At 44.8% G+C, this 10181-nt stretch overlaps 1 protein-coding gene across 1 annotated transcript; it reads left to right on the top strand.

The window, feature by feature from the left end:
- The first annotated feature begins 699 nt into the window (after positions 1-699).
- lrig2 (leucine-rich repeats and immunoglobulin-like domains 2) lies at positions 700-9925 on the top strand. The gene is made up of 17 exons (XM_046342602.1): positions 700-1391; positions 1708-1782; positions 2006-2140; positions 2306-2449; positions 2625-2768; positions 3069-3212; positions 3460-3603; positions 4530-4610; positions 4711-4782; positions 4985-5053; positions 5179-5342; positions 5791-6102; positions 6264-6545; positions 6651-7244; positions 7422-7562; positions 7726-8025; positions 8240-9925. The coding sequence occupies exons 1-17, from the start codon at positions 1204-1206 to the stop codon at positions 8470-8472; spliced, it is 3222 nt and encodes a 1073-aa protein (XP_046198558.1). The 5' UTR covers positions 700-1203; the 3' UTR covers positions 8473-9925.
- Positions 9926-10181: the final 256 nt, after the last annotated feature.

Genomic DNA, 10181 nt, shown 5'->3' with positions numbered 1-10181 from the left:
CAATGTCAGAGAATTTGTCCCATCCTCATTGCAGGGTTTTAAATGCCAAAGCATGGGACTTGTAGCTGTTCAATGTAAAGGAAGGAAAAGATGAGCCAAGTGTGGAGGGGAACATGATTACGGTGAATGTGTTGTAATTGTGGGGGGAACACCGTGCATCATTTGGTGGATGCCAGGAGCAGAGAGAGGCTAGAGAGGCTCAGCGATATAGAATTAGTCATGATGTATCGTATCTAGCTTCATAGCTTTTATTGGTAAGGTTATCAATACTACTCAGGTTGTGGTAAGCAGAAATGGCAGGTTGAAGGTTATTGTAGAGATGGCAAAAGAGATATTGGGGGTATCAGATGCTACTGTTGAAATGGTTGTTGATATGCTGAACAATCCTAAGGGTGGATTGTTTGAGCATGATATAGACTACATTAAATTTTTTATGTATTTTTTTATTTAACCTTTATTTAACCAGGTAGGCAAGTTGAGAACAAGTTCTCATTTACAATTGCGACCTGGCCATGGGGTAGGTGGGGATGGGGAGGGGTGGTAGAAATTAGTAGGGATTTATTCGTTTTTTATTTTATTTTCATGGTAGTACAGAATTGGGCAGATCATGATTGATCGTACATTCCAGCACAGTAGGTGGCGGCATGCACTTAAACGATTGTTTGCGGACCATAATATCATAGAAGAAGAAGACGGTAGTTATGACTTTGTGGCTGTGGTAACTAGTGACGACGGAACGCAAGACGTCTTTGTTGTTCCTTCGATTAAACAGAAGTCGGGGAAATAATGTCTACTTGGTAGCTAGCGATTTATTGTGGTAAATTAGCTAGAACACACTATGGACGATCCAAATACGTTTGATACGAAGTCAAATTAAAACTTGGTCCGTGGAAACATCGACGGTCTTGGTTACTTGACGAAAGCTAGCTAGGAGTTGTGTTGAGATTGGAAGCGGAAGGAAATTCGAAGGGGAAAGAAGGGAAAAATCGGTGGTAGGACGTGGGATGCATTGCGCAAGTTGGAAGAAAGACTTTCCCGATGTTATGCGACAAATGGGTTTCCCAAGTCGTGAAAGCGGGAGGTTATTTTATTAATATCAAGTTATAGGAATCGGTTGGTATTGTTGTTGAGACATATTTCATAATTGTCAGAAGCTAGCTACAGTACTGTAGGCATTGATAGTTAGCTAGCTAGACTTTTAAAATGGCGGAAGCCTGGCCCAGACCCCCGGCCCTCTTTTTGTTGTTGAGTTTGAGTGCCTGCTGGGAAGTGGATTCCTGCCCTGCTCCGTGCTCTTGTATGAGGGGATCAGACGAAATCCAAATCCTGGATTGCAATAGGAAAAGGTTGTCCTCGGCCCCTCTGGATCCACCTCACGGGATTACTCATCTGTAAGTAGCTAGCCTAGTTATCTACTACGGCTAGCTAACGCCTTAGCTAACACATTTGTTGACAAGCAACAGTGGGTTTCCCATGTTCTCTGTGGTGGCTCCTTACCGTAGCAAGCCACCTGGCCTTGTTAGCTTGCGAGCTAAGTCTATATCAGTTGTTTAACTCACTAGATACTAGTATCTGGATGTGATCATTTTAGTTTTTCTTGTAAAGAAGCAAAAACAAATGCTACATCCACTGTAGTGGACTACCTGAAAGGTGGCAATGGAATTCTCCTGTAACTTTATGTAATAAATAATGCTATCTCATTTTCAGCACTATGAATCACAATGATCTGACAACTGTGCCATACCTTGGAGAAGTTACCTCAAACATCACAACACTCTTATTGTAAGTCAAAACAAATGTATCCTCTAAGTCTTGCATGTTGTGCAATAACCAATGTGATTCCTAGATGTCCTGTATTATGATAGAGAAGTGTTAAAGAAAATAATCACTTGTCTTCCCGGCCTTAGTCATAGCTAAGGTTTATTTGGGTCATCACATGTTCACATTGATGGTGTCATGTAGATCCATGTTGATAATTATGTACGTTACTGATCATTGTGCACAGGGTCCACAACCTGATCTCAGAACTGTGGATGCATCAGCTGCAGCTGTACATCTCCTTGGAGACACTTGATCTGTCATCTAACTCTATCTCAGAGATCAAGGCTGGAGCCTTCCCACCAATGCAGCTGAAATACTTGTGGGTCCTGCCTGTAGCATTGTTTTCCAACTATACTAAACTAGTTCTAATGAGTGAAGAGCTGGTCATTAAAGTCATAACCCAGTCTTTGGCCATTACCCAGAAGGGCATTCTAATGTACTTGTTGTCATTGGGTTGTTAATTTTGTGTTTCTGCATCTCCCAGGAATTTAAGCAATAACAAGATCAGTGTCCTTGAACCTGGCTGCTTTGACAACATCTCTAGTTCCCTGCTGGTCCTGAAGCTGAACAGGAACAGAATAACACTGCTGCCATGCAAAGTATTCAGGCTTCCCCAGCTGCAGTTTCTGTAAGTTAATTTTTATCTTTAGTTAATCCATTACCGTAGTAATTATGAGCAGTTAAATATTTATTTTCAAAAGTTTGCATTCATGACTGAATTTTTAGATTTCACAGATTCGATGTTGCACTACTTTCAAGTAGTTAAAACGAATGGTTCTAAACTGCCTGTCTGACTACCCTAGGGAATTAAAGCGCAACAAGATCAAGATAGTGGACAGTCTGACCTTCAAAGGGATGGACTTACTGAAATCACTGAAGATGCAGCGGAATGGCATAACTAAGCTGATGGATGGTGCTTTCTTTGGGCTCAACAACATGGAGGAGCTGTGAGTTATTTTTCGTGATGGTCTTCTATTAAAATGATCATTACAGTATGTGTTTATATGCATGTAGGACTAGGAGTTGTGATACCCTGTCTTTTTAATACCCCATCCTTTGTTTTAATAATATAATAATATATGCCATTTACCAGACGCTTTTATCCAAAGCGACTTACAGTCATGTGTGCATACATTCTACGTATGGGTGGTCCCGGGAATCGAACCCACTACCCTGGCGTTACAAGCGCCATGCTCTACCAACTGTGCTACAGAAGGACCAATGTATTCTAATTCTAATGTATTCAGAGAGCTGGAGCACAACAACTTGACGGAGGTCAACAAAGGCTGGCTGTATGGACTGCACATGCTGCGTGTGCTGCGGTTCAGCCAGAACGCCATCGGCATCATCCGACCAGACGCCTGGGAGTTCTGCCAAAAGCTGGAGGAACTGTGAGTGTTCTCTACCTAAACCCATCCCCATGGGAGTGCATCTGCACATTTTTTGCATAAGAGCCATTTGACCCCTTTTATGAAGCTGAAGGACTAATATCTAGTTGGGACTTGGGGAGGGTGTATTGCAGAGCATTTTATGTTTCACATGTATTCATGCTGATTCTTAAGGGTCCAGGATGTTTTGGTAAAGTGTGATTGCACAAGACCATTGTTCAAGCTTGTCTCCTGTGGATGTCCTCCTTAGAGATCTGTCCTTCAACCACCTGACCCGGCTGGAGGAGACAGCGTTCAGTGGACTGGGTCTTCTGGAGAACCTGAATCTGGGAGATAACTCAGTCAGCCACCTGGGAGAGGGAGTCTTCAGCAGCCTGGCCAATCTGCGCTCACTGTAAGGATGTTACGCCTCACTCTTAGAAACCTGTGCCTTTCATTCACTCATTATGCATTCACATAACACAATAAACACTAACATGTTTTTGGCACCTCTGCATTCTGATGAAGGCTGCAAACAGTAGGTTTGTGTATTTTTTAAAAACATTTGTTGATTTGTCCTGGCTTTGTTTTTGTTTATTAGACTGTTGTATGGTAGACCACTAAACTGTAGTATAGTAACTAGCACCTTTATGTTCTCATCGTCATGTAGTTTAGAACCACTCTTTCCATTGCTTAGTTGGACTGTGTAGTGACTAATGCAATAATGACAAACATAGACAACTCAATTGTTTTTAAAGACCTCTGAGACAGGAAGAATAATGTTGAGTACAAAATAAATAGTGAATGTAGCCTCCAGCCAGTAGATTGGCTCAATTAACCAAATACTTTGCAAAATCGCTCTGGGAAGAGATGGGGCACTAACACAATTGATGTGCTGAGTTCCAAGAAGGCATTGAGCTGCAAAGAGAGGGAGGTCAGGGCTCGGGTTCAGCACACCTCCCTGGGCCCTATGTGGCATGGGGAATTAGAGGGTTAAGGCCCTTTTGAGAGCCACCCAGGCATGAGGAAGGAGAAACAAAAGCGCCCATGACCTGTCCTGTAAACACAAGCCCTCTGCGGGTTTTTAGAAGGACCCGTGAACTGTTAAATGCTAAACGCAGCCAATTAATCCCCTCATCAGAACTGCAGGAGCACTGAGCTATGACACTCTGTAAAGTATGCCGCTTCACATTTGCCAAATTAATCAAATTGGCTTAGACGCACAGAGCAGAAATGAACTTATTTTCTCTCACCAAGCAAAGAGGCTCAGTGAGCTTTGTGCTTCTGATTCTGGGGAAAGTATTTTTTTTCTTACATACTGTATTTCTGTTTGCATTTCAGAGACATACGGGATAATGAGATCTCTTGGGCCATTGAGGACTCCATTGGTGTGTTTGTTGGAATGAAGAAGCTGAACACCTTGTAAGGGCATTCTGCATAATATATATTAATTTTGTTGCTATGGATACTGATATCAGCAGAATATTTGTAGGCAAATTTCATCTGAGCGTTTATCCCCCAGGATTCTCCAGCAGAACAAGATCAAATCTATCACAAAGAAGGCCTTTGAGGGTCTGGAGGCGCTTGAGCACCTGTAAGTACCACTACAGCAAACCCACTCTGAGATGGTTGGTCTCCATTAACAGACGATTCAGCAGCTATCACTTCAAGCCCGAGACAGGAGATGGTTCTGATTACCCCAGTGCAGTGGTTTTATTGTGCTAGTATCATAGGAAACCAATGATAATGTCATGATGCTAGCGCAGCACTTCATTCATATTTATTTTTGCCAACAGAGACCTGAGCAAGAATGGGATCATGTCCATCCACCCTGATTCTTTGTCTCACATGAAGCTGAAAGTGTTGTAAGTAGGACCTACTAATGTCTGAGGTGGTGGTCTTGAGTCCTTGTAGCAGAGGCTACAATATTTAGAAATTGAAGAATGCTTGAATCATTTCATAATATTGTGGCTGTATGTCCTGTCCTCAGTGTCCTGAACACTAGCAGCCTGCTTTGTGACTGCCAGCTGCAGTGGCTGGGCCCGTGGTTGACTGACAACCACTTCCTGCAGTCTGTCTCAGTCATGTGTGCCCACCCTGCCAGCCTGCTGGGCCGCAACGTTGTGTCTGTCAGCCTGGAGGAGCTCGTCTGTGGTTAGTCACCTAGCTACCTACCCTGCTGTATTTAGTCTGGACCAGATCTCACTAACCAGGTTTCCATCCAACCTTTCTATGTGAGTAAAGTACATGTCAGATAAAACATTTCACAACAGGCCTGATGGAAACAGCAAATTAGTGGCATCTTTTTTGCCAAAACCAGAGTGGACACATTCCCTTTATAAAACCATCAGGAGAGTTTAACTGTAAATGTTATTGTATGTGCACTACGTTATCACGCACAGCCTTTTATCTGCAATTTGGTGAAAACACGTTGTCTTGCGGGAGAATGCGCATATAGTTTTTAATCAGGAAAATATTTAAAAAATCATTAAATCTGTTGCCAATTGGATGGAAACCTAGCTACTGACTGGGACAATTATCACACAACCTTTCTTGAAGTTTTTTAATTCACTCATGGCCCTCTCCCTCCACTCTCCCACAGATGACTTTCCAAAACCCCGGATCACAGAGCACCCTGAGACTGCCACCGCCCTGCGTGGGACCAATGTGACTCTGAGCTGCCTGGCGTCCAGCAGCAGTGACTCCCCCATGACCACGGCCTGGAGGAAGGACGGGGAGGTGCTGTATGATGCAGAGGTGCAGAACTACGCCCGCTACCAGGAGGGAGAGTTGGTCTACACCACCGTGCTGCACCTGCTCAACGTCAACTTCACAGACGAGGGACGCTACCAGTGTGTAGTTTCCAACCATTTTGGTGCAAACTACTCCAACCGGGCCAAGCTCACAGTCAATGGTGAGGAGGCTTTACAAAAAAAAAAACATTTACAAACTGTTATCATGACTTGTTTCTTGGTAGGCATTGAGCTGTTAATCTAAGTTTGAGCTGGCATGGTTGGGCTTCCATATCAAGGCATTGTGATCTTCAATCTTTTTTTTCTTACTTTCCTCTCTCAGAGCTACCATCCTTTCTGAAGACTCCCATGGATCTGACCATCCGTACAGGCACCATGGCCAGACTGGAATGTGCCGCTGAGGGTCACCCCTCACCCCAGATTGCCTGGCAGAAAGACGGGGGCACAGACTTCCCTGCTGCCCGGGAGAGAAGGATGCACGTCATGCCTGACGATGACATCTTCTTCATTGCCAATGTAAAGACGGAGGACATGGGTGTGTACAGCTGCACAGCCCAGAATGTTGCAGGAAGCCTGTCAGCCAATGCTACACTCACTGTGCTAGGTAAATTCCAATCTCATGATCAATTATCTGGTCAAAACATACAGTTTTATATCATGTGTTCATAATTTGATTGGTAATTTATAATGTAAATCTCTCTGCTCCCAGAAACGCCGTCCTTAATGCGTCCCATGGAGGACAGGACAGTAGCTCGTGGGGAGACGGCGGTGCTCCAGTGTATCGCAGGGGGCAGCCCTGCGCCCCGTCTCAACTGGACCAAGGACGATGGGCCCCTGGTCCTTACTGAGCGCCACTTCTTTGCTGCTGCCAACCAGTTGCTCATCATTGTGGACACGGGGCCGGCGGACACCGGGAAGTACACATGTATCATGTCCAACACGCTGGGCACGGAGCGCGGCCACATCTACCTCAGCGTGTCGCCATCGCCCAACTGTGACACGGCCGGCGGCTACGACCAGGACGGCTGGACCACGGTGGGCATCGTGGTGATCGTAGTGGTCTGCTGTGTGGTGGGCACCTCGCTGGTCTGGGTCATCGTCATCTACCACATGCGTCGGAAGAGTGAGGACTACAGCATCACCAACACAGATGAGCTGAACCTGCCGGCAGACATCCCCAGTTACCTGTCCTCTCAGCGCACACTGTCAGAGCCTCAAGAGGGATACAGCAACTCTGAAGCAGGGAGCCACCAACAGCTCATGCCACCACTGTCCAACGGCTACGTCCACAAGGGCACTGACGGTAACCTTACTGTACTGACTCCCTAGATTCAGTCTCATTCATCTGAGGCCCTTTGACATAAATGTTTTTTCTGTTTTTGCACTCTGTCACTAAAGACAGTTTGCTCAAATTTTGATTGACTGACCCCTGACTGGTGAGCAGAAAGATGAGTCCCCATCCTGTTTGTGTGTTGTCCAGGTGTGTGTTATGGTGATACAGGCAGTGAGGTGGACACTGAGGCCAACGGGATGCTACACTGCCGCGTGGGCTCTCTGTTTACGGGACGGAGCAGCTTCCATCCTGGGGAGCCTCGCGAGGGACTGGCTGGGGTGCCTACAGGTGGGTTTAGTCATTAGAACCAACCAACCAACCAACCAACCAACCAACCTCAATCTCCTAAACAACACTTTTACAGCACATTTTGTTGAAAGGCCTGTCTGTCACAATCAGATTGTATGGATTTGTTTCAGAGTAAGAGTTTATAGTTGACTGTCCTCAACAGGTGGTGCAGGGCCGCTGGTCATCTGCTCGGACTGCTACGACAACGCTAACATCTACTCTCGAACCCGGGAGTACTGCCCCTATGCCTACCTGGCTGAGGATGACTCCCTTGACAAGAGTCTGTCAGGTATCATGGCCCACTTTCCCAAGGAGTCCTACAGGGAGCAGCACACCCAGCATGAGGACACAGCCCTGGAGAGCCTCATCAACAACCAGGACTCCTCAGTCTTCCTCACCAGCCACGACCTCACCAAGAGGCTGAGCACAGCCCTCAGCCCCCCAGAACAACACTACAGCACCGGTGAGAGACCAGCTACAGACAGGCTCTGACCTCTGTGGCATGCATGTCAACAATGAGTTCACAGAGATGTTTAGACAGTGATTTCACAGATGGGTTTGCTAAGTGACCCCAGACATTCATTTTAAGTCAGATTAGACTGTGCCAGAAAACTATGAGCTCCTATGGATGCAAACCCTTTTTGTTGAATAATAATGTATGTTTGGTCTCTCTGCAGATGTTCCCTCCAGGTTGTTTTGGGGCAAAGGAGAGGACCTGTCGACAGTGCCCCAACCAGGTCTGTCTCAGCAGCCAGTGAATGTGCACAAGACTCCCCATGTGTCCTCAGTTGGCATGGGTGGAGAGGAGAGGAGTGGAAAGGGGGATGCCTCCCTTTCCCAGAGCACACAGGACCACATAAGTGCCTCTTATAGGACTAAGCCTCAAGAGCACACCCACTCCCCCACATAAAGCCTCTTCCCTATACACCCAGTCATCCTCTGCTCCAGCCACTACCTCCAAAGAGATGTATCACTTTCTGCCAAAAATGCTTTCTTGTATGTTTACATTACTTTCAATCATGCAGAGACAATTTGTTCCTATGAATTTGAAAAGGGACTGAACAGGTGACTAAACCCCACACCCCCCCCCCATATTCCTTCCACTTCCCTTTCCTCCCACTCCCTCTAGAGGAAACTGAATGTATCCATCAAAGAGCCATTCTGGATGCTTCCCTTTTGATTTTTAAGACATCAGAAGTTTGAAACGTGCTAACACTGTCCTCTGTACAGAAGTAGGGAATGGCAGCAGTGTTGGTAGATCTCCTGAGCATTGTGCTTTACACTTGCAGTTGCCACATTATTTCTACAGTCACTTGTTGGAGCAGCCTTCATGATTTAAGGTACAAGTCCAGGACCACCTCTGCTCTCTCGTCCAGGACTAGAGGGGCCAGAGACCCCAGTCGTTGCTTGTTCAGCAGTGAGTGGTACGTACCTAACAGGCCTATAGGTCAAGAAGGACCCTCACTGAATGGATCCCACTTCTAGCCATCTGTATTGACTAACAGTCTGCTATTATACAAACTCAGAGACTGACACCAGACATGGTGTGTCTATATGCAATATTATTTTCCCCTATTCTCATCAATGTATCTTAAGCGCAGATTGTTTTCCCGTGTGTCAAATGGAGACAGTCGTACTAACAATTTTTTTCCCCTTTTTTTTTTTATGAAAGCGCAAAGAAAATATTCGGTATTGCACATTTGACAATCATGGTTTCGGTGGCCTCTTTGTGGTGGTTCTATCAGAGGGTTTTCAACAGGCATTTTCAGTAACGTTCCATCAGGTATGGTTTCTCGTCACATATATGCACTGATCATATTTTCCTCAACATATTATTTTACAGGCATTTACCTCTCATGGTGGTATGTTTTATTATGCAGTGTGCATGCCATTTTAGATTCAAGGATAATATGCCTTTACCCCCAATTTCATCAACCCTAGATACTGACCAGATTTTACCTTTGGACTGTGAAGAATGTATTATATGTATGTGTACATATGGTCATTAATCTATTCAATACTATGTCCTTCAAGACCTAAGCAGAATAATTTTATTCCTAAACTGCAGTAAGTTTTTATTTTATTTGTTGCATGTATATGTGTCTGTCAGTATTATTTTTGTAGTTACTCCTGGGTGAATCCTAACTTGGTACGGGAGGTTTCCACAACATTGCTGAAAGATTTGGCCATAAATGTTGGTACTAATTTCAACAAGCTTAAACAAAGGCTTTTAATACTAGTTCTCGTTATATCAAGTCTACCTGTTTCCTTTGTTCAAATAAAATCACTGAATCATTTTGGCAATGGAGCATGGCTACTTCAGAATAAAATGTAGGCTATAAAAACACATTGCGTAAACATAAGTGTTTCTTGTCACATGCTCTTTATTTAACTGTTACATAACGCATTTCCGCTTGAATCAAAACTTTTAGACATTCCATGGGGCATTGCTTGATAAAGCATCTGGTACAAAACCATTCCAAGCCCATGCCACTGCATTCAATATTAGCTTAAATAGGGGTCACAGATTACGCTCTCTGCTGGGTAATTAAGGCAGGTAGTTATTGTAGCTGATCGCTTAACCATCACACATTTATGACTCACTTTTTACCAACGCAT

Source organism: Oncorhynchus gorbuscha, linkage group LG03 (assembly GCF_021184085.1).
Source record: "Oncorhynchus gorbuscha isolate QuinsamMale2020 ecotype Even-year linkage group LG03, OgorEven_v1.0, whole genome shotgun sequence".
NCBI classification, from domain to species: domain Eukaryota; kingdom Metazoa; phylum Chordata; class Actinopteri; order Salmoniformes; family Salmonidae; genus Oncorhynchus; species Oncorhynchus gorbuscha.
This window is presented reverse-complemented; position numbering and strand designations above follow the sequence as displayed.

What these genes read in the sequence shown, in the direction of transcription:
- lrig2 (XM_046342602.1), top strand. Translation starts at nt 1,204, where the DNA reads ATGGCGGAAGCCTGGCCCAGACCCCCGGCCCTCTTTTTGTTGTTGAGT. An exon ending in CCTGGAGGAGCTCGTCTGTG is followed by an intron (nt 5,343 to 5,790) that starts GTTAGTCACCTA and finishes ACTCTCCCACAG; the next exon opens with ATGACTTTCCAAAACCCCGG. An exon ending in AGAACAACACTACAGCACCG is followed by an intron (nt 8,026 to 8,239) that starts GTGAGAGACCAG and finishes GTCTCTCTGCAG; the next exon opens with ATGTTCCCTCCAGGTTGTTT.